Genomic DNA, 27,874 nt, shown 5'->3' with positions numbered 1-27,874 from the left:
ACCACTATATTGAGAAAAGTCGCCAGCAGAGGAGGGAAGATGAACACCTAGTATTGCCAACTTTCGTAGCAGCCACTGCTGCTGTGCCTTTGACGGCAACTGTGCATGAAGCCATAAGCAGTGCCGACGCTTTATCTCCTTGTAAAAAGCTTTGCCCGTTTTCTGAACACTGCTGTGGCCTAGGCAGTTATTATTTTTCTGGCCAGTCAGCATACCCTCCTATACCACACCGGGGTAGCTGACCCTTGAGATGTTGTTGGCTGTCAGCTCCCGTCACCCGCAGCCAGCGTGGCTGAAAGTTTAGGGTGATGGAAACCTTATCTGCGGCAACATCCAGAAGGCTGCAGGTTACATATTTCGCGGGAAAGTTTCCATGGATGCCTTGGCTTCAGATCAAAATCCTTTGCAGCTTGTTCCATCGATAAATCCTGCTATGTGTGGTGTCAGTGTCGTCTCCTGCTCTGCATAGATATATTTCTGAGTACAGTGGTACCTCGGGTTACATACGCTTCATGTTACACACTCCGCTAACCCAGAAATAGTGCTTCAGGTTAAGAACTTTGCTTCAGGATGAGAACAGAAACTGTGCTCCGGCAGCAGCAGGAGGCCCCATTAGCTGAAGTGGTGCTCCAGGTTAAGAACAGTTTCAGGTTAAGAACGGACCTCCGGAACGAATTAAGTACTTAAGCCGAGGTACCACTGTACCAGAGGCTGGAAACAGCAGGAGAGGAGAGCCCTCTTGTGCCCAGGTCCTGTTTCCAGGTTTCCTGCAGGTATCTGATGGAGAAATGCAGGATAGCTCAGTTACTTAGGGCATGATGCTGATAATGCCAAGGTTGCAGGTTTGATCCCCGCATGGGACAACGGCATATCCCTGCATCGCAGGGGGTTGGACTAGATGACCCTCGGGGTCCCTTCCAATTCTACAATTCTCTGATTCTATTATTCTTACCTCTGCCCCACTCCTGGCTTGTGGCACAGCTATTACAGGCACAGGACTTCAGTCAAGGAGGAGGAGGGATGCAAGGATAATAATGATAATGAGAGAAACGGTATGCATATATATTGTCTCAGTCCTCCTTACAGTAGCTTGTGGGGCAGGGCGATAAGTATTCCCATATTGCAAATGAGCAGCCCGAGGCTTTCAAAATGCCTTTCCCGAGGCCAGGCAAAGGCTTTTAAACCTCGCCTTCCCGGCTCTCAAAATTCAGGTTTCCCTTGAGCTATTATGCTACTCCGGTGCCCTTCAGCCAACTTGCTAGGGATGCGGGCACCGACTCTGGGGAAGTAAGACGAACTCTGCTCCTCTGAGACCGAAAGTGCGGCTAAGTCTCCTCTTTTGTCTAGTTTCATGTAAACACCAGCGGAGAGATTCCCAAGGGTGGGGTTGATACTCAGGGAACCCTTCCTGTTAAGGAAATGCAGCTGAGGGATTTTATTTAAAGGGCAAAGTGTACCCAGAAAGGGTGCGGCCGGTGACCCAAACAACAGCTCAGCCCAGATGGCTAGCTCCTCTGTTCGGGTTGGGTTCTTGCCTTTCCCCCACCTCTTTTCCTTTTCTTCTTTTTGGTTTTTACCTGTGGAAACGAGCTTGCAAAACGTAGTAAGGAGAGCGGGGAAAACAGAGGCAGACCAGCAGGGCTGTTTACATAGAGCAGCAGTGGGGTTTTCTCCCCCAGGTGGCAGTGAGGGTCAACTCTGAGGCCTTTAAAAGGGTCTTGGACAAGCTCACCAGGGTTAAGGCTGTCAGCGGCTGCTAACCACTCTTGCTGCGCTCTGCCTCTGTGGTGGCCAGAGTCAGTTTGCTCCTAAATGCCAGTTTCTGGAAACCACAGCAGCGGAGAGTTGCTCTTAAGCCCGGGTCCTCTTGTGTGCTTCCCACGGATATCTGGCTGGCCGCTGGGAGAACAGGATTCTGCACCAGGTGGCCTGATCCTGCACCGCTTGTCTTAGGCTCTAGCTCATGGGTTCTCAAACTGTTTTTCTCTGGGCCACACTTTCAGAATGAAAATTTGCTCACTCTACTCCCCCAAAAAAATTATTGGTAAGGAATGCATTGGAAAATAAATAGAAAAGTGCGAAGGTTAGCTCTCCCCTTGATATGGATGGAAGAGGTACTAGTGACCTGTACAACACGCATATGGTTAAGGCGTTACCACTTATTTTGTGGCTTCTAGCCAAGTTTATTTCCCCTCCCCACAAGCTGGGTAGCTCAGCTGGTTGAGCATGAGACATGTAATCCCAGGGTTGTGGGTTCGAGCCCTGCGTTGGTTGAAAGATTCCGGTTCCTTGTGGTCCCTTCCAACTCTACAATTCTGTGATTCCAGTGCTTGAATGGGAACACAGAACACAACTACTTCATAATATGATCATGGGGTGTGCAGATAGTATAAAACAAAGCAGCTGCGTAAGAACAGAAATCACTTGCAGAACTATTCCCTTCATTGTCCTTGAATCTCCCCGCCACACTTGCCATCCTCTCTGGCCCACCACAGCGTGGTATGCCGCACCCTTGGAGAACCACTACTCTAGCTTCCCCTCTTTTCTTGACACCATCCGAACTGGGAGATCTCTGCCACATCCCTTCCCCGTGGCCCCTGCGCTTTTCTCCTGAACAGGCCACCACTAAGAGCAATGCCATGCGTTGGGCAGGTGGCCTTAACAACCCCTCAGACGCCAGAAATCTATGGTGTGGGGGCACTCTCCTGCAGTGCTACACCTGTGGGGCTGCAAAAACCTTCCCTGTTGAATTTCCGCTTGTGCAGCTGCCAACCACACAGGAATCCTACTGGGGGGGGGCAGGGGCGGGGAAAGCAAAACAAAACTGGCATGCAGATTTGAAAAGGTGGTGCTTATCCACCCTGCAATTTAATTAACCGTGGTGGAACAGACTCACGCCTGCGATTCCTGGTGCCAGGTCTCTCTGGGCTTCCCCTAAGGCAAGGGTTGCCAACTCCCAAGAGACTGTGATCTACTAACAGAGTTAAAAACTGGCAGTGATCTACCCCCCTTTTGGGGGGTCCGGGTCAAAGTTGTTGAGCTTGTTTTAGGGAGGAGGAGAGCCCCATTTTGAGTGGGGGGGCTTCAGGTCGAAGTTGTTGAGCTTTTTGGGGAGAGCCAGTGATCTACCAAGCAGGTGCGGGTGGCACTGTGGGTTCAACCACAGAGCCTAGGACTTGCTGATCAGAAGGTCGGCAGTTCGAATCCCCGCAACGGGGTGAGCTCTCATTGCTCACTCCCTGCTCCTGCCAACCTAGCAGTTCGAAAGCACGTCAAAGTGCAAGTAGATAAATAGGTACCGCTCCAGTGGGAAGGTAAACGGCGTTTCCGTGCGCAGCTCTGGTTCGCCAGAAGCGGCTTAGTCATGCTGGCCACATGACCTGGAAGTTGTACGCTGGCTCCGTCGGCCAATAAAGCGAGATGAGCGCCGCAACCCCAGAGTCGGTCACGACTGGACCTAATGGTCAGGGGTCCCTTTACCTTTTTACCCACTTTTACCCCCCGTTTGGGGGGGGGGGTTGGGTCAAAGTTGTTGAGCTTTTTTGGAGGGAGCCAGTGATCTACCATAGACTTCCAGTGATCTACCAGTAGATCGCGATCTACCTGTGGGACGTGGCTGCCCTAAGGCACCGGTCACTGAGGCTAAACTGTGGCCTTCAGTCGGGATGGGCACATGCCACTAGGCTTTTTCTGCAGCGAGCAGGGGCGGCTGAGAGTGAAACTGGACTTTGCATGGGGGCGGGTGGAACAGAGATAAGATAAAACTTTTGTTCCCAGCAATTTGGAGCATGAGAGAGCCTGGGAGAAAGTGGGGGCAGGGAGAGAGCGAGAGCGGGAGGGTGACTCTTCCAACAGGCTTTTGTGAGGTGTGGGCTGATGCCCGGGTCTTTGTGGGCGGTGGGGTGGGGTGGGGGCACGAGCGGGAACCGAGTGGCTCAGATGTGCCGTCATCCCTCTGGAATTTGAAACCTCCCGTGCTCAGCTAGAAAGCCTGCGTTCTCCCTCCCACATCTCTTCTCTCAAAACCACTCTCCTTCCTTGAATGGCTAAGTTTCACTCTCATGCAAGCTACCATCCCTGCCCCCTCCTGGGTGACCGTTTCAAAATCACAGCTCAGCCCTGACTCACTTATCCTTTCACTTGCCTCTGCCCTCCATCAACACATAATGAGCAAGACAGGTCCTTCTGGCTGTACCTTTGGAACAGTTTCAGCATCCGTTTCCTCAGTTCGTATATATCAATATCTGATAAGGGGGATGATCCGCCCCAGCGGTACCTGCTTGGCTGGTAAAACTAGGGCCTTCTCTCCTGCTTTCGGCTCCGACGCAAGACTGCCTGAACCACAGCTTACCAAGGATCTGTCCTGGAAAGAACTGGCTGCCCAAAACTTCGTCCTGCAATGCAATAGGAGATGTATAAAATCCCTGAACCTCACTGCTCACTCCCAGGATGGTGAAAATGGTCGGCATCCGTGCCCAGCTGGGGTCCACAAACAGAGGCAGCTACTTGAATCACTAGGAAGATCTGGAGGTCTTTATCTTGTTCTGCAACCCTTCCACCGCACCAAAGATTCCCCAGAGTAGCTGACAAATTATCAGTTTTAAGTACAGTGGTACCTCTGGTTACGAACGTAATTCGTTCCGGAGGTCCGTTCTTAACCTGAAACCGTTCTTAACCTGAGGTACCACTTTAGCTAATGGGGCCTCCCGCCGCTGGCGCGCGATTTCTGTTCTCATCCTGAGGTAAAGTTCTTCACCTGAGGTACTACTTCTGGGTTAGCAGAGTTTGTAACCCGAGGTGTTTGTAACCCGAGGTACCACTGTATTCAGTTTGCCTCTGTATATCATAGAGCAGTGTTTCCCAAACTTTGGCTCTTTAGCTGTTTTTGGACTACAACTCCCATCATCCCTAGCTAGCAGGACCAGTGGCCATGGATGATGGGAATTGTAGTCCGAGAACAGCTGGAGACCCAAGTTTGGGAAACCCTGCTGTAGAGCAACTCCTGTATTAGGAAAGGGAGTTTTTGGTTTAGAGAAACGGCAAGTATGAAGGGTAGGGTATAAGTAATAAAAATTGTTGTTGTTGTTAGGTAGAATCATAGAATCATAGAGTTGGAAGAGACCACAAGGGCCATTGAGTCCAACCCCCTGCCAAGCAGGAAACACCATCAGAGCACTCCTGACATATGGTTGTCAAGCCTCTGCTTAAAGACCTCCAAAGTAGGAGACTACACCACACTCCTTGGCAGCAAATTCCACTGTCAAACAGCTCTTACTGTCAGGAAGTTCTTCCTCATGTTTAGGTGGAATCTTCTTTCTTGTAGTTTGGATCCATTGCTCCGTGTCCGCTTCTCTGGAGCAGCAGAAAACAACCTTTCTCCCTCCTCTATGTGACATCCTTTTATATATTTGAACATGGCTATCATATCACCCCTTAACCTCCTCTTCTCCAGGCTAAACATGCCCAGCTCCCTTAGCCGTTCCTCATAAGGCATCGTTTCCAGGCCTTTGACCATTTTGGTTGCCCTCCTCTGGACACGTTCCAGTTTGTCAGTGTCCTTCTTGAATTGTGGTGCCCAGAACTGGACACAGTACTCCAGGTGAGGTCGTTTCCTGCTTGGCAGGGGGTTGGACTCGATGGCCCTTGTGGTCTCTTCCAACTCTATGATTCTATGATTCTATGACCAGAGCAGAATACAGTGGCACTATTACTTCCCTTGATCTAGATGCTATACTCCTATTGATGCAGCCCAGAATTGCATTGGCTTTTTTAGCTGCCGCGTCACACTGTTGGCTCATGTCAAGTTTGTGGTCAACCAAGACTCCTAGATCCTTTTCACATGTACTGCTCTCAAGCCAGGTGGCATGAGAGAAGGCTATTAAAGTATGCCAGGCGTTGGGGGAAAGTGTTTCTCCCTCTGTCATAATGCTAGAACTTGTGGGCGTTCAGTGGAAGATACCAGACGGATAAAAGGAAGTCCTCCTTCATGTGGCGCATAGTGAAAACTCTGGAACTCTCTGCCACAGGAAGAAGTGATGACCACCAACTTGGGTAGCTTTAAGGGACGCCTGGACAAATTTGTGCAGGATAAGACCATCAGTGGCTGCTAGCCATGCTCTGCCTCCACAGCTGGAAGCAGTTACTGGAAACGGCAGGGTGGGATGAGTTGTCCTGTTTGCAGGTTTCCCACAGACATCGGATTCATACCTGACAGGTGCTCAGCATGACTTGGGCACGCCCAGCGTCCCAGGGTTTTGTGTGACCGTGTGCTGTGACACATACCCATTTTTCAGACTGGGACACCGAGGGGAATCGCCTGGCAGAAAACGATGGCGAAATAGCATGCCATGCCTACCGCAAGAGCGACAGCTTGCGCAACCAACTCTTCCTGTTTTAATAGTGCCTTGCGATGCCAGTCAGATAGGCGGGGTGCTCGCTGAAAAACGATGAGCGATGATGAGGAGAAAGGGTTAAAAAAATGACTGCAGCTATTCACCAAAATTTCACTCCTGCACATTGGTCGGGGCAGGTGATAGTTCCACTTGTGGGCACTTCCTGTGGACATACCATTTTTTAAATTTATTTTTGCAAGTCAATTCCCCCCATTAAACTTAATCTTTACATATGAATTCCAGATTCCAAATTTGTTAGACATTTCTCTTTATCTTCCTGCCTTTTTCTGCTGTTCCTGATCCCATCCAATCCCATTTATATACTGCATTCTAATAAATCAGAATTCTTCTAATTTCAAATATTCTTCTATTTCAAATATTACCAATTTTCTGCTGCTGTTCATATTCCAAGTTACTGTGGACATACGACTTGCGGGCCTCCTGTTCTGCCAGCAACAGAAGACAGACCATCTCTGGCCTAGCTGGGCAGAGGCAGTGCAAGGCTCCTCTCCACCTGCCCTTCATCGATTGGACACATTTTAGGGGACCCCAGGCTAAGTTCCTTGTGGTTCCTTGAAAACCTCAGCCCTGCTCTCTGAAGGAGTGTCTCCACCCCATCGTTCACTGAAATCAGTACAGAGGGCCTTCTGGTGGTTCCCTCACTGCAAGAAGTGAGGCTACAGGGAACCAGGCAGAGGGCCTTCTCAGTAGTGGCACCCGCCCTGTGGAACGCCCTCCCGTAAGATGCCAAGGAAATAAACAACTACAGTCATACCTCTTGTTACGTTCGGTTCAGGTTATGTCTTTTCAGGTTGCGTCCCGCGGCGACCCGGAGGTACCTCAGGTTAAGAACTTAATTCGTTCTGGAGGTCCGTTCTTAACCTGAAACTGTTCTTAACCTGAGGTACCACTTTAGCTAATGGGGCCTCCTGTTGCCGCTGCGCGATTTCTGTTCTCATCCTGAAGCAAAGTTCTTAACCCGAGGTACTATTTCTGGGTTAACGGAGTCTGTAACCTGAAGCGTCTGTAACCTGAAGTGTCTGTAACCTGAGGTACCACTGTACCTGAAAGAGTTACTTCAGGGTTTCACCACTCGCGCATGCACAGACGCTCAAAATGACATCAAACGCATGCGCAGAAGCAGCGAATCGCGACCCGCGCACGGGCAGATGCGGGTTGCGTTCTGCTCATGTTGTGAACGGGGGTCCAGAACGGATCCTGTTCGCAACCAGAGGTACCACTGTATCTGACTTTTAGAAGACATCTGAAGGCAGCCCTGTTTGGGGAAGTTTTTAATGTCTGGTGTCTTATTGTATTTTTAATATTTTGTTGGAAGCCGCCCAGAGTGGCTGGGGAAACCCAGCCAGATGGACAGGGTGTAAATAATAAATTGTTGTTGTTGTTATCACTGAACGGCTGGGCTGTGGCCAAGACGTCTGTGACAGATTCTTTCGGCTGGGTGGGAGTGGATGAGTGGGCTTGATCCAATTGCATCTCCTCTCTCTTTCTCTGCTTTTTGTGATCCTCTGATTTCATATTCCGGATGTGTGGCTGTCATATTCCCCCGCAGTCATAGGCATTTCTAAGCTCGGAACAGTCTAATCCTTTAAGCCTCCCCGAGTAAGAGAAAACATTTCCTCCTTTTCACCATCTTCCCACGTCTTCTCTCTCCTCCGTTTTCTTGCTTCCTCCCCACGCTCTTAAAACACAGCCTTGGCGAACCCAGTGCCCCCTAGATGTTTCGAAGCTGCCCTCCAAAACATCAGGAGGGTGCCAGGTTGACCAAGCCTGCTCCAAGGGAGGGAGGGCAACCCCGATCTTGCAGGCTCGCTTCCTCCTCTTTGTACCCGCGCCAGGAAGTTGCAGATTCTCTCCTTCCCCTCCTGGATTTCGGCATCCTTGGCTGCGCCCAGCTCCTTGCCAGCAGGGCTGGCGTCGAAAGGATTCCTTTGGAAACCTGCTCCTCAGCTTGAAAATAGTAAATTTCGAGCCGCCGCGAGAGAAATCTACGCGCCGGCACTTGCTCCAAGCTGGCCCATGCATAATGGATGGGGCTGTGGGTAATTATGGGTTGTCCCAGGAGAGCCGAGGAGGGGATCAGTTAGTGGATGAACACGCCAAGCTGGCAGCGAAAAGATGGCACGCGGAGGTCTGCCTTTCACCTCTCAATCTCGCACCTCTGGTGCTTTTGCCTCCCGACACAAAGGGAAGGCGACAGATGGCCTTTGCTGGGAAGGAAGGAGTTGGCCGCAGTTGCCCTGGATCTGGGACGGCGGGGCCAGAGAAACCTGCGACTCTCCAGCTGTTGCGGAACTACAACTCCCATAAGCCTCAGCTGTCGGTTGGAGCTGATGGGAGTTGGAGTCCAGCCGTGCCTGGAAGGGCAAAGGTTCCCCAGCCCAGGTCTAGAAGGAATGAGATTTTTTTTAAAAAAAATCTGCAAGCTGCCTTATGTTCCTGGCAGGGAAAATGGCGGGGTAGAAATAAATATATAATAACAACAATAATATACAGTATCAAGGGTGGGGAAGCCTTTTCTGCCTGAGGACCATGTTAGCCTCCTGGGGGCCACATTCCAGAAGAGCAAAACTGGGTGGAGCAACAGGTTATCATTGCTATTTCGTCCATTTATATCCTACCCTTCCTTCTGAAGGAAGCCAGATAGAAGAGTCTTGACCTGAAGACAAGAGGTTTCTGCATGCAACCATGCATTCCTCTCTCCACCCAGGCAATGAAGAGTATTTATCGCCATCCAAAGATACCTGGATAGCTCAGTTGGTTAGAGCATGGTGCTAATAACGCCAAGGTTGCAGGTTCGATCCCCTTACGGGACAGCTGCATATTCCTGCATTGCAAGAGTTTGGACTAGATGACCCTCAGGGTCCCTTCCAACTCTACAATTCCACGATTTTGTGATTCTATACATCCCAAGCAGACAAAAGCACTGGAGGGAAATGTGGGGCAGGGCTCTGAGGAGTTTGGCCTGGGGATGTCAAAACATTTTTCAAAGAGGGCCAGATTTGATGAAGTGAACATGTGTGAGGGCCAACCAAGGTTGTTGTGCTATTCCTTAGGATTTTACCCCAGGACAGATACTGCCACGGGGGCCGGATTAGGCCCCCAAAACGGACTTTGGACATGCCTGGCCTAGGGAGTACAGTGGTACCTCAGGTTACAGACGCTTCAGGTTACAGACTCCGCTAACCCAGAAATAGTACCTCGGGTTAAGAACATTGCTTCAGGATGAGAACAGAAATTGCACGGTGGTGGCAGGGCGGCAATGGGAGGCCCCATTAGCTAAAGTGGTACCTCAGGTTAAGAACAGTTTCAGGTTAAGAACGGACCTCCAGAACGAATTACATTCTTAACCTGAGGTACCACTGTATTTTGAGAGCCAAGCGGAGAGGTTTGCAGGGCCATATTTCACCAATACATCTAAGGTTCCTCACCCCTCCTTTAATTAGTGCTGAAGACTGCCAACTTTTCCCCTTGCCTCTGCTCCTGCGCCTGTGAGTGCCACTTGATCCGCTGGCTTTTGAAGTGATTCTGCTGATCGTCCTGCCGTGAAAAGCTTTGCTTTCAGGTTTCTGCACTTTGGGATGCTATTAAAGGCACAGCAGCAAGATGGGTCAGGGCTTTCTTTTTTTTTTTAAGCCTGCTGTCGACTCTAATTTCATTTAAAAGTGCTCCTCATGCGTTGCCTCATTATCCCTATGTACATTATTCTAACAGCTCTGTGAAGTAGTAGTTATTATCCTCATAATGCAGAAGGGAGCCGACGCCGATTTTGTGCAAGGCCGCCCAGTGAAAGAATGCACGAAGTCTGAACCAGAAGGAGAGAAACATACATAAAAATTGAGCCCCAGGTAGCCAGGACAAACGTTCTAGTCCTGATGAAGTTTCCACTGCAAGGGAGGGGACAGGAGCACACTTTCTCTGTGGGTTGAGGGTGTGTATGTGTGTTTTGCTGCCTTTCCTTTCCTGATGGGCCTTGCGCAAGCTTCTGGCATGTGATGGGCAGAGCCGGGATGCCCTGTGCCATGAAAAGCCCCAGAGCGTCTGACGGCAGTGACAAACGACAGGGGTTGTCGCCTTCTTAAGCAGGCGGAAATTGAGCAGTGGGCACTTTGCCTGGCAAGGAAAAGTGATGCAAGCACACACAAACACACATGCCTTCATTTGCTTCATTTCTCCCTGGCAGACCAGTAAAAAGGGTGCGGTCGCAGAGACCCAACACATAAGAACATAACCTATGGTGAGTCAGGCCAATGCCCCATCTCAGACGCTGGTGGCGCTGTGGTCTAAACCACCGAACCTCTGGGACTTGCTGATCGGAAGGTCGGTGGTTCGAATCTCCAAGATGGGGTGAGCTCTCGTTGCTCTGTCCCAGCTCCTTCCAACCTAGCAGTCTGAAAGCACGCCAGTGCAAGTAGATAAATAGGTACCACTGCAGCAGGAAGGTAAACGGCGTTTCCATGTGCTCTGGCTTCCGTCACGGTGTCCCGTTGCGCCAGAAGCGGTTTAGTCATGCTGGCCACATGACCCGGAAATGCTGTCTGTGGACAAACACCGGCTCCCTTGGCCTGAAAGCGAGATGAGCACCGCAACCCCATAGTCGCCTTTGACTGGACTTAACCGTCCAGGGGTCCTTTACTTTTTTTACCCATCTCAGTCAGTATTGTCTGCCCTGACTGGCAGTGACTGTCCATGCTTTCAGGCATAAAGGTAAAGGTAAAGGGACCCCTGACCATTAGGTCCAGTCGTGACCGACTCTGGGGTTGCTGCTCTCATCTCGCTTTACTGGCTGAGGGAGCTGGCGTACAGTTTCCGGGTCATGTGGCCAGCATGACTAAGCCACTTCTGGCGAAACAGGGCAGTGCATGGAAATACGGTTTACCTTCCCGCCGGAGCGGTACCTATTTATCTACTTGCACTTTGAGGTGCTTTCAAACTGCTAGGTTGGCAGGAGCAGGGACTGAGCAACGGGACCTCACCCAGTCACAGGAATTCGAACCACCAACCTTCTGATCGGCAAGCCCTAGGCTCTGTGGTTTAACCCACAGCGCCACAGGCATGGACACCCCTATTTTCATTGGAGAAAAGTTGGAGGGTATGCTTTTTACCCAGACTCTGTAGAAAAGCAAAGTGTGTTTGTGTACGCATGTGCGGTTGGGCGGGTGGGAGAACAGCGCAAAGGGTTGTTGGAACACTCTCTTGAAATCGTAAACGCGCCTACTGGACCTCATACTTAACCACTGGACCTCATTCTTTATTTTTTCCCCATAACGGGCCTGTAATCCAGAAACCTCTCATGCACCTCTACGCGCACACACACAGAGAGAGAGAGAGAGAGAGAGAGGGAGAGAGACTCACTCACACACTGTAGCCATCAGGCCTCGCTCTCTTCAAAGCGCTGAGGAGAGATGAAAGGCAAAATCCCGGCATTCATCCCCTCTCAGGGCTGCCTTCACCCTTATGCTTAAAACATCAATTGTGTGCCGAAGAAAAGCTGCGCATTACAGGCCGTATGAATTATGCACGCTGAGCTCATTCGCCTCCATACATCTCTATTTTGCATAATTTATATCGCTCCTTGCTAACCGTGGCGAAAGGAAGGCAACCTGGCTAGCCGGAATCCTGATCTGCGCCTTCCGAGATTTCGTCGGCGGTTCACCCCTACGCTTCCGAGTGTTGAGGGCTAGAAACTTGGCGGGTAAATATTGATTGCTTGCAGCCATTTGTTGCGTCGCAAACAATTCAGGGCGGGAGTGGCAGATATGTATTTGCTGAAAACTACGATGGCTGAGATTCTCCTGGTGCCGATGTGCCTGATTTTGCACAGGGCAGTTGTGCGATGGATGACGTCGGCCTGAACGTTTTTGCTTTAGCCGTTTTGTTTGTGCTTTTACTTGGCGTTTTATCTCGTGACCTGCCCTGAGATCTTGCGATGAGGACGGTGCATAAATCTAATAAGTAATAGAATAATAAATAACAGTGCAGCCCTCTCTAATCAATAGATTGCCATCCCTAGAACTAGATTTGGGGGAGCATCTTGTGTTTTCCCTCCCATGGCCGGGGATTCCAACTTGGAAGAATGCTTTGCCCTCATCCTTTCCCAAACGTCCAGTCCCTGAAACTGCAGTGGGATGGGTGCAGTGGGGGCACCAGGGGAGAGCAGAAACCGGGCTGCTTGCTTTCCCTCTGTGGTGTGAATCACAGTCCATTCAACCTTCCTATCTGCCAGTACAACCCCCCTGCAATTGCTAATCTGCAGCGTAGAATTAAGGCACCACCTAGTGGTTGAAGATTGGAGAGTAAGAGAAATAATAATAAAAACCACGATGTATAATCCTGGCCAGTTAAAGCCCTGTTCTGGGTTTACACGAAAACATGAAAAGAGCCTGATGGATCAGGCCTGCAGCCCATATAATCCAGCATCCTATTCTCACGTGGGATCACCCAGGGAAATCTGCAAGCTTTTAACAGGGAGAAATGTAAAGTATTGCACTTGGGCAAAAAAAATGAGAGGCACAAATACAAGATGGGGGACACCTGGCTTGAGAGCAGTACATGTGAAAAGGATCTAGGAGTCTTGGTTGACCACAAACTTGACATGAGCCAACAGTGTGACGCGGCAGCTAAAAAAGCCAATGCGATTCTGGGCTGCATCAATAGGAGTATAGCATCTAGATCAAGGGAAGTAAGAGTGCCACTGTATTCTGCTCTGGTCAGACCACACCTGGAGTACTGTGTCCAGTTCTGGGCACCACAATTCAAGAAGGACACTGACAAACTGGAATGTGTCCAGAGGAGGGCAACCAAAATGGTCAAAGGCCTGGAAACGATGCCTTATGAGGAATGGCTAAGGGAGCTGGGCATGTTTAGCCTGGAGAAGAGGAGGTTAAGGAGTGATATGATAGCCATGTTCAAATATATAAAAGGATGTCACATAGAGGAGGGAGAAAGGTTGTTTTCTGCTGCTCCAGAGAAGCGGACACGGAGCAATGGATCCAAACTACAAGAAAGAAGATTCCACCTAAACATGAGGAAGAACTTCCTGACAGTAAGAGCTGTTCGACAGTGGAATTTGCTGCCAAGGAGTGTGGTGGAGTCTCCTACTTTGGAGGTCTTTAAGCAGAGGCTTGACAACCATATGTCAGGAGTGCTCTGATGGTGTTTCCTGCTTGGCAGGGGGTTGGACTCGATGGCCCTTGTGGTCTCTTCCAACTCTATGATTCTATGATTCTCTATGACCCGAGCCCAAGAGAGAGCCTTCCCTCCTGCGATTTCCACTGGTATTTGGAAGCTTTGCTTCCTCTGGCTGTGGAAGCAGAGCACAGCCATTGTATCTGGCAGCCACTGAGAGCCCTCTCCTCTATGAGGAGCAGGGCTGTGTGTTTATAAGAGCAATGAGACTCTTAATCTCAGGGCTGTGTGTTCAAGGCCCACGTTGGCCAGAAAGATCCCTGCATCGCAGAGGGTTGGACCAAATGACCCTCATGCTTCCTTCCAACTCTACGATTCTACTATCACAATTCAGCAGAAACAATAACAGGTCTTGCGGCACCTTAAAGATTTAGACACGTATTGGGGGCATGGTGGTTTGCGGACTAGAATCCACATCATCTATCGTGGTACCTCTTGATGCGAACGGGATCTGTTCTGGAGCCCCGTTCGTATCCTGAAGCAAACGTAACACGCGACTGCGCATCTACATGTGGCGTTTCACCGCTTCCACGCATGCGTATGACGTCATTTTGAGCCTCTGCGCATGTGCGAGTGGCGAATCCCAAAAGTAACGCGTTTGATTACTTCTGGGTCGCCGCAGAGCGCAACCCGAAAACGCTCAACCTGAAGTGTATTCATCCTGAGGTATGACTGTATTGCATGAATTGTTATCTTTGGATGAGAGGAATATATACAGTGGAACCTCTGGTTACGTACTTAATTCATTCTGAAGGTCTGTTCTTAACCTGAAACTGTTCTTAACCTGAAAGACCACTTTAGCTAATGGGGCCTCCTGCTGCCGCCCCACCGCCGCCCCACGATTTCTGTTCTCATCCTGAAGCAAAGTTCTTAACCTGAGGTACTATTTCTGGGTTAGCGGAGTCTGTAACCTGAAGCGTTTGTAACCTGAAGCATATGTAACCTGAGGTACCACTGTATAGCACATGGGCAGAGGTGGGGATCCTCTGGCTTTCCAGATGTTGCAGAGCTCCAGCTTCCTCGCAGGCTCAGTTTAGCGTAGCCAATGGCCAGGAATGATGAGAGGGTTATGAAATGCCATTAAATGAAAAAATTACAGGCCAGGAACTAAATTACGGCTTAAAACCTGTGCAAAATCAGCACGGTGACCATTTGCAGCATCAGTAATTAGAATCATAGAATCATAGAGTTGGAAGAGACCACAAGGGCCATCGAGTCCAACCCCCTGCCAAGCAGGAAACACCAACAGAGCACTCCTGACATATGGTTGTCAAGCCTCTGCTTAAAGACCTCCAAAGAAGGAGACACCACCACACTCCTTGGCAGCAAATTCCACTGTCGAACAGCTCTTACTGTCAGGAAGTTCTTCCTAATGTTTAGGTGGAATCTTCTTTCTTGTAGTTTGGATCCATTGCTCCGTGTCCGCTTCTCTGGAGCAGCAGAAAACAACCTTTCTCCCTCCTCTATGTGACATCCTTTTATATATTTGAACATGGCTATCATATCACCCCTTAACCTCCTCTTCTCCAGGCTAAACATGCCTAGCTCCCTTAGCCGTTCCTCATAAGGCATCATTTCCAGGCCTTTGACCATTTTGGTTGCCCTCCTCTGGACACGTTCCAGTTTGTCAGTGTCCTTCTTGAACTGTGGTGCCCAGAACTGGACACAGTACTCCAGGTGAGGTCTGACCAGAGCAGAATAGAATTGGAGACCACACATTCATCCTGGCATTTGTTGAGTAGATTTGACCCCTGTAGTGGAAGCAGAAAACCACTGTGTCCGTTCACAGCCAAACAGGCTCGAGTGTGCGTCTGCCAAACCCAGCTCTCTGAAAACCTCAGAGTTCCTTTTCTAGCCACAGTTGTTTGGAGGGGAGGCTTGCAAACAGGCGAGCCCCACTTGGCCAGCTGAAATCTCAGAAGCAGCAGTTGCTGAAAGAGACTTCCAATAACCAGAGGCCTTGCCCCATCCCCATGTTTGTAGGAAATTGTGAAAAGGAAAGAAAACCATGCTTGAAGAAAATGTTCCATTTAACATTTGTTTAAAAAACCGAGGCATTTTTGTTGGGGATTGTAGGGAAAGACCTGCCAAAAAAGCTGGAAAACATCTTCATGTATGCGACAACGGCTGTGAGAGTTCTGGTAGCACAAGGATGGAAGACTGAAGAAACCCCAACTAAAGAAGCATGGCAAGAAAAAGTGATGGACTATGCAGAACTGGCAAAACTGACATATAAGCTATGGGACAAGGATAACTGTGACTTTAAGGATGAATGGGAACCCTTTACAAAGTATCTGAAGACGCAACAAAGCGAACTGGACTCCTTGGCAGGTTTTGAATAAACATTCACAAACTTTTTATTGATAATAATCAGCTAAATAGTTTGAGGATCTATACAACTTTGTAACATGCAGAAAACAGCAGTCTCAGAGAAACCAAAGACTGGAACTGAGGGAAGTCGGGGGGCGGGGGCGGGTGGGTTCTGTGTGGGAGGGGGGAGGGAGGAAAAATGGGGGGGCGGACAAGGATGATATGTTCTTGGATAATAATTTTGAATAAAAAATTTTAAAAAAACCCATGCAAATGCGCTCTCTCTCCTTTTTTTGCATAAGGTATACAGGTCGCTGAATTCGCCTTTTCCTGTTGCACAGTTTGGATTACCTTGGTGCAGGATTTTTTTTTTTTAAAAAAAAGAATGATTTTCATCTGTGAGAGCTGCTTGGTGGAATTGGGTGACTCCAGGTACAGATGACAGTTGTGGGGCCATCAGGCCTGCTTTTAAAAATGTGTTTTGGTGCCAGCTCCACGCAGACTTATCCTTTGACCTGGGAAGGAGCCCAGGAGGGGGGAAGCTGCAGCCCTCTTGATGTTGTTGGACTACAACTCCCATCAATCCTAAGAACATAAGAAGATCCCTGCTGGATCAGACTAGTGGCCTGACGGAATCTGGAGAGCTACAGCTTCTCTGCCCCTGGGTGCCACAGCGGTGGATTTTCTGAATGTTTGAGGAGAGTTTTGATGTCTTGCGTACGTCAGAAATGGGGGAACTTGTAGCCTGCCACATTTTGCGGAACTACAACTTCCTTCACCTGTCATGGCTGGATGTAGATGAGTGATGGGAGGCACCAGCTGGGGAACCCCCATGGGAACCCCCGGGGGAAGAAGGCCCACAGCCAGTTTTTGACGGCGGGATGGCAGTGTCTGGTCAAAGGGTGCAGACTGGGAGGAGGAACTGCCCGAAGCTGAAGAGGCAACAGGGTTTCGTGAGCAGGAAGAGACTGGGGCAGAGAGCAGTGCAGAATCAGAGGTGGGAGAGGAAGAGGGCCAAGAGACAGAGTTGAGGCCGGCTGCTGGAGAATCCAGGGAGTCCCTCTGTCCTGCTTCAGCCAGCTCCCCTCCCGCCTGATCTCCCAGAACATGCAGAGAAAAGAAGAGGGCAGAGCAAAGAGAGACAAGACGATGGAGCCTTAGGCTGTTGGGGAAGGAACCAGGGAAAGGAACCTTGGAGAGGAGTGGGAAGGTAGGGACCTTTAGTCCTCAGAGTTGCTGGGATCATTCTTCTTCTTCTTCTTCTTTGGTGATCTCTCATAACCGAGTAAGATTGTCTTCCATAAACACAGTTAAAACAGTGAGTCCGTAAGTGACTGTGGAGGCCAATTCTGGATCCACACGTCCTTCCACAGCGGGGACATTGGTTTCCAGGCGGGAGTTGATCACAGTGTGGATTTGCCAAGCGTGCCTTCCCCTTAACTCGTTTCTCCCTTTTGTCCTGAGTTTGAGCGTCTTCAAAACACACGACACCTTTGGTAAAGGCTGTTCTCCAACTGGAGCGCTCGCAGGCCAGTGTTTCCCAGTTGTCTGTGTTTATCCTACTTTTTTCTAGATTTGCCTTGAGAGAGTCTTTTAACCTCTTTTGTTGACCTCCAGCATTATACTTTCCATTTGTAAGTTCGGAGTAGAGTAGCTGCTTTGGGAGACGATCATCAGGCATCCGCACAACATGACCTTGCACTGTTTTGGTTTCTTTGAATAAAGAGTTAACTTCAATGACACTGGGTATTTTTTTTCCTGACATACGACTGACTCTGGCTCCAGACATCACCCCTGATCTTGGCCATGCCACCCAACAACACCTACAGGAACGAAGCGCCCCCACTCCTGAAACAGCCTGATGCGCAACACATGTTCACATGGGCCTCTGATTCACAGCGTTTCTTTCTTTCTTTCTTTCTTTCTTTCTTTCTTTCTTTCTTTCTTTCTTTCTTTCTTTCTTTCTTTCTTTCTTTCTTTCTTTCTTCCAGATAAGCCCAACATGGAAGGGGCAGGCACCACAGGGGGGATCATTGGTGGCCTCATTGCGGCCATCGTGGCCGTGGCCGTGGTGGCCACTGGCATCCTGATCTGCCGCCAGCAGCAGAAGAACCGGATGGATCGCGAGGAGGATGAGTGAGTGGCTCAGTTTGCTCAAGGCTAAGGGCCAGGATTCCAGATAGAGTGCAGGGGGCCAGGGAGGTGGGCAACAGGGCATGGCAAGAAAGGGATAACCTCTCCTTCTCCTTCTGCCACAGTTGGTCTGGGTTCAGATTGGGCAGGTGAAGTGTCGCTGGCGACAAACGCCGCAGGCTCGTACAGCTCTAACTGAAACAAATGAAAATGGTTTAGTTCATTAATAATCATCATCCTAATAATATTTATTTATTTATTTAGACATACATGCAGCTTTCCTACAAAATATTAAAATACAGTGATTCATCAAACATTAAAAGCTTCCCTAAACAGGGCTGCCTTCAGAGGTCTTCTAAAAGTCTGGTGGTTGTTGCTCTCTTTGACATCTGCTGGAAGGGCGTTCCACAGGGCAGGTGCCACTACTGAGAAGGCCCTCTGCCTGGTTCCCTGTAACCTGGCTTCTTGCAGTGAGGGAACCGCCAGAAGGCCCCAACAGAGAATCAATATGGTGGGTCTACAATGCAGGAACAGCGATCCAAATTTCTAGGGGATTGGCTTAGCCTTTGCCAACCTGGTGGCTTCCAGATGTTTTGCGGGCCAACCTGGTGGCTTCCAGATGTTTTGGACCGCAAAACATCTGGAAGCCACCAGGTTGGTGATGGATGTAATTATTTCTGCACTTTTCCCGTCTGCATCGTTTGCCTAGGTCCCTTGCTATTCCTTTATCATGGGCCTACCATTTTGATTCTCTATCGCAGGGGCTCTCTGGCCTGCCAGATGTTGTTGGACTTCAGCTGCCACCAGCCATTGACCATTGTCCAGCGCTGGGTGGGCTGTTTTGGGAGACACAGGTCAGCAACATCTGCAGAACCAGAGGTTGGGTATCAACAAACCCTTTAAATCTGGCCTACCATCTTTTGAGTAGGTGGCCCTTTTCACTGGCATCTCTTTACCCATTGGGGTGCAAATCTGAACTCATGATTAACACCCACTACCTAGAGCAGTGGTATTCAACCTTTCTGAATCCATGGCACCCTTGACCCACCTAAAGCACATTATCTCCAGCCAGCCAGCCAGCCAGCCCTGGTAGTCAGTAGTTTGGCAGCTTACATCCTCACCTGACCGTCTTCCTTCCTGCCGTCTTTGCAGCCTGGAAGGACCACCTGCCTACAAGCCGCCCCCACCCTGCCAGTTGTCTGACGAAACAGAACCGGTAAGTATCTGTGGCTCGAAGTAGCCAGGATATGCTCCTGACACACGGGGTTATTTTTTCAGTCTCTTGGACTGGTTTTTTGGGGGGACAAAATTATAACAGTGTCCCCATGCGAATTGCAGGTCCCAGGTGATAACTTCTAGGGCAGAGCTGGGGCCCGGGACGAAAGTGGGTAGGACCTGTACCAAAGGGAGATGGAGTCATATCCTTCCTAGCTCAGCCGTCAAACTCACTGGGTGCCATTGGGCAAGGGAGGCTCTGTCTATTTGACCCTGGTGTTAATGATGGCTCCCATTTCCCTGTATCTACAAATGGTCCTTCACCACCGCTGGCCCTACCTGCCAACTGCATGAGGTACTTTACGCTAATAGACGTTGGCTGGTCCAATATAGACCGCCCCCCTCCTGCCCCCAAAGAGCTTCAGGGCGAAGTGGGGTGTGCTGCCTGGGACTGATAGGAATTGCAGCACAGAACCTCTGGAGGGTGCCCGGTTGTTGAAGACTGCCCAAAACGATGTCCTACCTACCTGCATCCTGAGCCACAGAAGCTGCCTTTGTAGCTGGAGTTGGCCAAGGTCTCTCCCAGGTGTGGTGGGAAATGGCCAGAGAATGCAGGGAGCAGAGCTTGCAGAACTCGGCAGAAGCTACCTGGCAATGTCGTCCTTGGCGCTGGCCAAGCCACCCCTGCGCAGGCAAGACCCGTCCCTCGCATGCTTAGCAATCATCAGCCTACTAATTTCCAGGGCTGTTTGTACTCTGTGCTGAAAGAGGATGCTGTTAATCATCATCATCATCTCCCATCTGACTGGGTTAGTAGAATAATAATCATCCTTGAAGTGAGAAAAGCTGGGTTTTAATGTACCTGTTCACTGTTGAAGTGTGTGCAATATCTGTTGCTTTTTGCTTATTCCCTTCTGTTTCTGCTCTTCCTGGGGCCAGGCCAAGAGCTCAGTGGGGCAATGCATGTTCTCTCTGTCGCTGGAGGCCTTATTTACTCCCTCTGGCTGCTCTTGTGCTCAGATCCTGCTTCTGGGCTTGCTACCTGACTGGCCACGGTGGGAACAGGATGCTGGATTCAGTGGGCCTCTGACCTAACCCAGCAGGGCTTCTTAGGCTGTGATTTCAGCAGGCGTTGCCCACTCTCAGGCAAAGCTCTCTTTGCAAACCATAAGGCCTAGCAACTTGCTTTTTAGAAAATAAAAACCAGAACGCTGGGAGTCTCCAATGAACGTTGGCTCCCACAGCAAATATCTGTGTGGTGCTTGCATGAAATGGCAGGATATGCATGGCCCTGCCATGGCTGGCTGATAACGAAGAGACGCTGGAGGCTTTGGTGAAGCTTTTGGGCAGGGTTGCTTGCAGCAGTTTCTTCCTGCAGTTGGATAGGAGGTGGCTGGCTCAGTCTTAAGAAGCTCTTCAGACAGGCAAAGGCGACCAGGGATGGATGGGGAGGGAACTACCTGCAATTCTGTGTGTGCTGGCGGCTCTCTCCCTCTCTGGCTGAGAGTATCCTGGAATTTATTCTGACTCTGGGAAGGGAGCTTTCTCTCTCTCTTGGCTTCCTCCGGCAGTTCAGGCTGCCCCCTCCCGTCTTCATCCCACATCTCTGGTTTATTCCAGGTTCCCACTCCCAGTGAGGCTGAGAGTATCCCGCTCAAAGCACCCTTTTATGAACCCAGCACCACAGACGATCTCTTTGGCGGGGTCGCTGCCACCGCAATGGAGGTGAGGGGGAGCCCGTGCCAAGGAGTTTTCTCTAGGGAAGAGCCCGCGTTGAGCACAAGGGGTGCAATCAAGGAGACTGAGCCCTCTGAAACGGGATCCGCTCTGACACCCTGAGATTCAGCTTCTCGGCTTTGCCTTGGAGAGAAAACCTAGCCTGTTAAGTTGTGGGTGAACATATCAGACGACACAGCGATTCTTCAAACAGCTCTTGTTTATTCACAGGCCAGGACAGAACTGAACTGAAGGGTTCAGTCAGCCTGCTTATATAGAGCTGCAGTACAACGTAACTGTAACAATTTTCTAAAACTATCCAATCACTGAACGTCACTTTCAATCCCTTATTTGCATAACTATCTACAGTATCCCCCTGCTGGCCCAGGGTGAGAACTTCAGTACATAACATAGCCCATGCTGGCCCCAGGGCCCCATGTGGAAGATCTGTATAACAAACACACACAACTCCCAGGTTGTATCCTGCCCATCTGCGATCGTGCCTCTCAGAGCGTGGGATTTGGTTGTCGAGTGCACACCAGAGAATCCTGAGACTCATGGCTTCCTTTTTGTTTTTAAAGTCCTCAAAGTTTCTAGTCCTTATGGCTGCAAAACGTAGCAATTAATTTGCAAACTTGTGGGCAAGGCTTGGTGAGTTTTCTACAATGTAGAAAGGGGGACCAAGCAAGATGAGTAGGGAGCAGAGGGCCAGGGGCTGCTTCAGCACCCCTCCTTTGCTGCACACTTTTGCAGACACAAAAGCGTTACACTGCCTATAATCTGAGGTTGTGCTTCTGGGTTCTCAGCAGCATTGCTTAGGATCCTGGCGTTTGCCTCTTGGATTGCACAGTGCTTCATAGTGCTGGTCAAAACAGATGTGCCCTTCAGACTAGCTGCTCCCACAAACAGTGACCTGTCTTTCCAACACAATTGGGCGAGCTGCAGATATGTTTGTTTGCCAGGTACTCTTTAGAATCAAGAGGGACGTGGGTGGTGCTGGGATTTAAGCCACAGAGCCTAGGGCTTGCTGATCAGAAGGTCGGCGGTTTGAATCCCCGCAACGGGGTAAGCTCCCGTTGTTTGGTCCCAGCTCCTGCCCACCTAGCAGTTCGAAAGCATGTCAAAGTGCAAGCAGATACATAGGCGGGAAGGTAAACAGTGTTTCCGTGCACTGCTCTGATTCGCCAGAAGTGGCTTAGTCATGCTGGCCACATGACCCAGAAGCTGTCTGTGGACAAACGCCTGCTCCCTCGGTCTATAGAGCGAGATGAGCGCCGCAACCCCAGAGTCATCCGCAACTGGACCTAACAGCCTTTATTTTACCTTCAGAATCAATATACTAATTCTGTGCACACCAACAGGCAGCACAGAGGGCCAGCCCAACCATTGGGCAGTGTCAAATGTCCACCTCAGACAGCTGAATTGTGGTGTTTTGAAGGGGCCATGAACTGTTATTTACCGTATTTTTCGCTCTATAAGACGCACCAGACCACAAGACGCACCTAGTTTTTGGAGGAGGAAAACAAGAAAAAAAATATTCTGAATCTCAGAAGCCAGAACAGCAAGAGGGATTGCTGCACAGCGAAAGCAGCAATCCCTCTTGCTGTTCTGGCTTCTGGGATAGTTGCGCAGCCTGCATTCGCTCCATAAGACGCACACACATTTCCCCTTACTTTTTAGGAGGGAAAATGTGAGTCTTATAGAGCAAAAAATACGGTATTTTATTATTGTATTAAGTCCCAAAATATCTTGGTGAGCTTTGGAGGCCTTGACTTGCGAGGGAGGGGCAGCATTTGTTGCTCTGCCTCAGGCAGCAAAATGTCTTGGGCCAGCCCTGATTACAAGAACGAACAAGAAATAGGTGTAACATAGTCTGTGACATAAGTCCCTTGTGGCACGGCTCCTTAGGGGGCGTGTTTATCCAGCCCCCACAGCTTTAGCTAGGGCCCTCCTAGTCTGGGGCTCGGGCCTGGCCACGTTAGCTGAGCTCAGCACAGAGAGAGCATGCAATGTCGACCCCTGTGAATGGCAGCCAGGATGATGCCCCTGGGTTGGCCTGGCCTGGCCACCATCACACCATACATTTAAAGAGCTATGATACCACTTTAAACTGTCATGGCTTCCCCCAAAGAATTCTGGGAGCTGTAGTTTGTTAAGGGTCCTGAGAGTAGTTAGGAGATGCTTTTTCCAGTCACATATAGGCACTTCCCAGAGTTCCCTTTGCAGAGGGATTGATTGCCAAATCACCCTGGGAATTGCAGCTCTGGGAGGGGAATAGGGGGTCTCCTAACAACGCTCAGCACCCTTAGCGAACTACAGCTCCCAGAATTCCATGAGGGAAGCCATAACATGGTCATCAGGCCCTGGCTTGGTCATCAGAGCAGCATAGTCTCCACTTCAGTTCAGATTTGGCTGCTCCTATCTCCAAGCCAAGCCTCCAGCTCCGGGAACCGAATTTCAGGAACCCGGGTCCACCATCACAGCCTCCCACCCACTTCAGTGTAAACACTGTGGGATGCAACAAGGGATGGGGGGGACAGCAGTTAATACCCCCCCTCCAAACCACCAATCTGTTCCTTCCCTTTGCAGGAGGCCCCGCGATACCATGAGCTGCCGACGCTGGAAGAGCGAGAGGCTGCGGCAGACGCTGGCCCCATCATGGAGGACGAATATCTGGACCAGATCAACCCCATTTATGACGCGCTCTCCTTCGCAGCCACAGAGGAAGAGGCCGCCATGGCTCCCATGTCCACCGACAAGGCCTTTATCATGTCCAGGGCTATGTATGTCTGAGCCCTGAGGCTGGATTTCCACCCGAGGCCCAGAGATGAGGATGCTGTATCTCGCGCTGGTCCTGGAGAGATGCTGCTTCTTTTGACGCTCTATCCCGTTAGATGCCCAGCGTGGTTCCCTTGAAAATCCCGGGTTTCTCATGTGCCTTAGATGGGCAGGAGCACGTCCTGCTCCAAGCAGGCCTTCTCATTCCTTCTGTTCCTTCTCCAGCAAGGCCAGAGCTGTCCCACCATGCCAGACATACGTAGTGCCTTCATCTTTTGTCTTTTGAAATGGGCCTGATGGCGGCTTATACCCTCCCAGCCTCCCCTAAAGTCTAGTGGGCCTTCCTGAGCCAGATTTCCCTGACCCTGAGCCATCTGGCTGTCGGACAAATGCTACGTTTACAGTAGAATCCAGAGTCCTCAGAACCACTTCCCATGCGTGGATACAGGGGCCAAGTACCTCCTGCAGCTGCTCCCACCATGGAGCTAGCTATTGACTCCTGCTATTGACTCCTGCCAAAGCCAGTTGGGGAGGGGGATTTTATACCTCCTTAGGTACCCCCCCCCCAATTCTCTTGGTGCCCCTGTATTAACCTGTCCTGCCTGGAGGATGCCTGGCACCTGGTAAAACGACGACTCCTGAGCTTTGCCACTTCATATTGCAGATGGAGGTTGCCTGATTGCTCCCCACCACCCCCAAAAGGGAAAAGAATCCTACACAGAAAAAATGGGCATGTTGGGAAGAAGTCTTGGCTAGACTCCCCCAGCATCTAGTTTTCTCTGGGTGGAGAGTTTTCCATGTGTGTCGGGGTGGGGGAGATTCAGTCGCGCAGTTCCGTCTGCACTCTGGAACGGAACAACACCAGACGAGAGCTTTTTCTCTCTAGACCAGACTCCGAGATACGATTGGATCTTCACATGACATGATCACGCCTTGGTGAATGTTTAGGCTCCTTCCAGAAGGCACAAGAAATGTCTGCCAGGTGCCTGGCAACCACCACCACAGTGTTAGCCACCTTTGGGGTTTGACGTGCTAGATTCCTCAGCCACGGGGTGGGCAACTTGTCGCGGGTACTCCGCTTCTCATTGTGTCCTCGAAACAATCTCGGCATGTGCTCCCAACTGCGCATGGCGTCTCCCACCAAGCACCCAAGTATTGCTTCCTCCTTGCCCAAATACACTGCCAGCCCCAGGGAGTTGGGGGTTGCCCATGTGAGTGAGTGCAAAAGATAGGGTCTCTTGCTGTTGAAAGCTGAACTCTCTTCCCCAAACAACCATATGCACACACCCCAGGAGGTTTCGGCTGCAACAGAATACGCCTCGTAGCCTTCCTGCAGAGAGCCAAGGGCGAGTGGCATCTCCTTCTGCGGCAGTATTCAAGGGGTGACTGGGCAGGTCTCTGCAATGAGTGCTTTTTAAAAAGGGGCTAGGACATCCCTGCTTGGGCTGCCTCCCAACTGCAGTGTTGAAGGTTCCAATTTAGCACTAGGCCAGGGATATGAGCTGTGACAGCCTTTTTAGCAAGGGGATTGGAACGGGACGGACTTGCGCAGGTATCTGTGCATAACGATCTCTCGTTGGGTCTGCGGCACGTCATCAGGACTCGACCCCATGCCAAATCCTGGAACCTGAAGGGTGGCAAGGCAGCTTGTGCTGCCCCACTCGGCTCTGGCCAAGGGAGGGGACTGCAGGGAGAACAGCAAGGAAGGATCTTCACATCAGTTGGGCAAAGGAGGTCATGTGGCAGCTCCCTATAAAAGCTGCCAGGCGCAGGTTACTGTTGCTGTGTTGCTGGCAAGAGGCCACTTTTGTCCACAAGCCCAAGTTTGGAGTGCTGTGCCTGATCTCGCCTGTTACCCCACAAAGGACCAGTTAGGCTGGCAGGGACTGTTGCAGTATGACGTCACTGTGAAGCCTTTAGGTGTCTGCAGCACATCTGGCAATCAATCAGTCAGTCAGTCAATCAATCAATCAATCAATCAATCAACCTCCCATCTAGATTTAGTCACTGTCCAGAAGTTTGGTGGACCTTTAGTTGTTGTTGGCCTCCCAACAGCTTCTACCAGCATTGCTAGCGCTAAGGGGTGGTGATGGGAGTTGTAGTCCAGCAATGCCTGGAGGTCCCCTGGTCTCCCAGCCCCACACATAAGAGGATACATGGGGATCTTTCCATGTTTCAGAGTTTCCACTTTTGAATGGGGAGGTTGGTGCCACAATCTCCCGCTGGCATGATTTTCCTATAGCTCAGGCTCCGGTTGCTACTTGAATTGTGAATCTGTTCCCCAAGAGCTCAGGAGCCGCCCGGGTTTCCGGGCTCCTGATCTGAAAATGTGAAGGGTTGTTTTGTAGGTTTGCTGTTTTTAGCTGTTGCCTTTTTGCCACTGCTGCTGTTTCCGCTGGGCGCAGGTACAGATTGGCGCTGCAGGATTTTTTATTGTGATTACGATTGTTTTTTTACTACCTGTTCCTCCTCTTAACTTCACTGATCTTAACACTAATGCCATGAATCTCAGGGTCTGAGGGAAGGAATGATTGAAACACAAGATGCCTTTCCCCCTCAATGCCCTTTTCGTGCCTTTGCTTGACGCTGAATGGACAGATCTCAGTGGGAACACAGATGGACTTTCTTCTTTTTTAAATAAACTTTTACTGATGTTGTTTCTTAAAAATAAATGTTTTTCAAACCCTGTAATGACAGCATCATGCTTTGTGGGTGAGGAGGGCCTGAACAGTTCCTGATTTGTTATCTTGCCGTGGGTTAGGTGTCCTGAGGAGGGTTCGGAGACGTCCACTGATTTGTTGTTTAGTCGTTTAGTCGTGTCCGACTCTTCGTGACCCCATGGACCAGAGCACGCCAGGCACTTCTGTCCTCCACTGCCTCCCGCAGTTTGATCAAACTCATGCTAGTAGCTCCAAGAACACCATCCAACCATCTCATCCTCTGTCGTCCCCTTCTCCTTGTGCCCTCCATCTTTCCCAACATCATGGTTTTTTCCAGGGAGTCTTCTCTTCTCATGAGGTGGCCAAAGTACTGGAGCCTCAGCTTCAGGATCTGTCCTTCCAGTGAGCGCTCAGGGCTGATTTCCTTCAGAATGGATAGCTCTGATCTTCTTGCAGTCCATGGGACTCTCAAGAGTCTCCTCCAGCACCATAATTCAAAAGCATCAATTCTTCGGCGATCAGCCATCTTTGTGGTCCAGATCTCACTTCCATACAACACTACTGGGAAAACCATGGCTTTTACTATACGGACTGATTTGACGCCTAGATAAATAATGAGCCTTGGATCACACCCACAACATACATAGAAAGCACGAGGCTTCCTCACAAAGACTCTTGGAAAGTGCCGTTTGCGCTCAGGGTGCTGGGAATTGTAGCTCGGTGCAGGGTAAACTACAGTTCCCATGAATATATATTGGGAGGAAGAAGCAATTTCTATCTCCATATATATATATATATATATATGCTTTCGTAGATTTTCACGGGTACAGGAATGCAGGTTTTGGTGTCTTCGGGTGTCTTCCCGTGTAAGAGTCGGGGTGTCTGTGCGACGTTTCGACGAGGTCTCACTCGTCATCTTCAGGCTGGTGCTTTCGGCTTCTTGTTACTGGAACAGAGCAGAATCTGGTGTTTGAGTTCCTATAAATACTGTTGAGGGGTGTGGTGTATAGCCTCCAACGTTCTGGGCAGAGAGGAAGTTCCTAGATTAGTGTGCCTTTTCTTCTTTTGTTCCTTAATTACTTGAGGGATATCTTGAGTGATTTCATGAGTGATATTCTGAATACCACTGGGTGGGTCATTAAGTGTAGATTAGTTGCTAAAGCTTTTGTGTCTTGACCTCTTGAGCTTGTGAAGAGTTTTTCTGAGAAGATGGCTGTGCTGCATTTAGTTGTGCTCTGGCTTGGCTTCGTGTATAGGGGCGAGCTGTGGTTTTGTGCCTTGTGCCAGCCAGATCTGTGTAGGGATTGCAGGGGGGTGCAGCATCCGGAGGTGCCACTATAGTTTGGCTACTGGATGGAGTCTGTAATATGTCTGTGGAGAGGGTCTGGGTTTGGGTCTGGTGTGGTTGATTGGTGACGGCGTTCTGTGTGCCTCTGGTTCTGGTGTCGGTTTTTGTGGGGAGGG

At 50.1% G+C, this 27,874-nt stretch overlaps 1 protein-coding gene across 2 annotated transcripts in view; it reads left to right on the top strand.

The window, feature by feature from the left end:
- The window catches only part of NECTIN2 (nectin cell adhesion molecule 2), a 106,901-nt gene extending 80,464 nt beyond the window's left edge, over positions 1-26,437 (top strand). The window contains exons 6-9 of one of the 2 annotated variants that reach the window (XM_082231187.1): positions 17,900-18,044; positions 19,194-19,257; positions 20,877-20,981; positions 23,562-26,437. In XM_082231187.1, the coding sequence (XP_082087313.1) occupies positions 17,900-18,044; positions 19,194-19,257; positions 20,877-20,981; positions 23,562-23,765 (518 nt within the window). In that variant the 3' untranslated portion in view covers positions 23,766-26,437. The remainder of the gene's footprint in view (positions 1-17,899; positions 18,045-19,193; positions 19,258-20,876; positions 20,982-23,561) is intronic. The other variant, XM_082231189.1, reaches the window with a different exon arrangement.
- The last annotated feature ends 1,437 nt before the right edge of the window (positions 26,438-27,874 follow it).

Source organism: Podarcis vaucheri (genome assembly GCF_965113315.1).
Source record: "Podarcis vaucheri genome assembly, chromosome: 7".
Taxonomy (NCBI): domain Eukaryota; kingdom Metazoa; phylum Chordata; class Lepidosauria; order Squamata; family Lacertidae; genus Podarcis; species Podarcis vaucheri.
The sequence above is the reverse complement of the archived record's forward strand: the minus strand, read 5'-3'. Positions and strand labels throughout refer to the sequence as shown.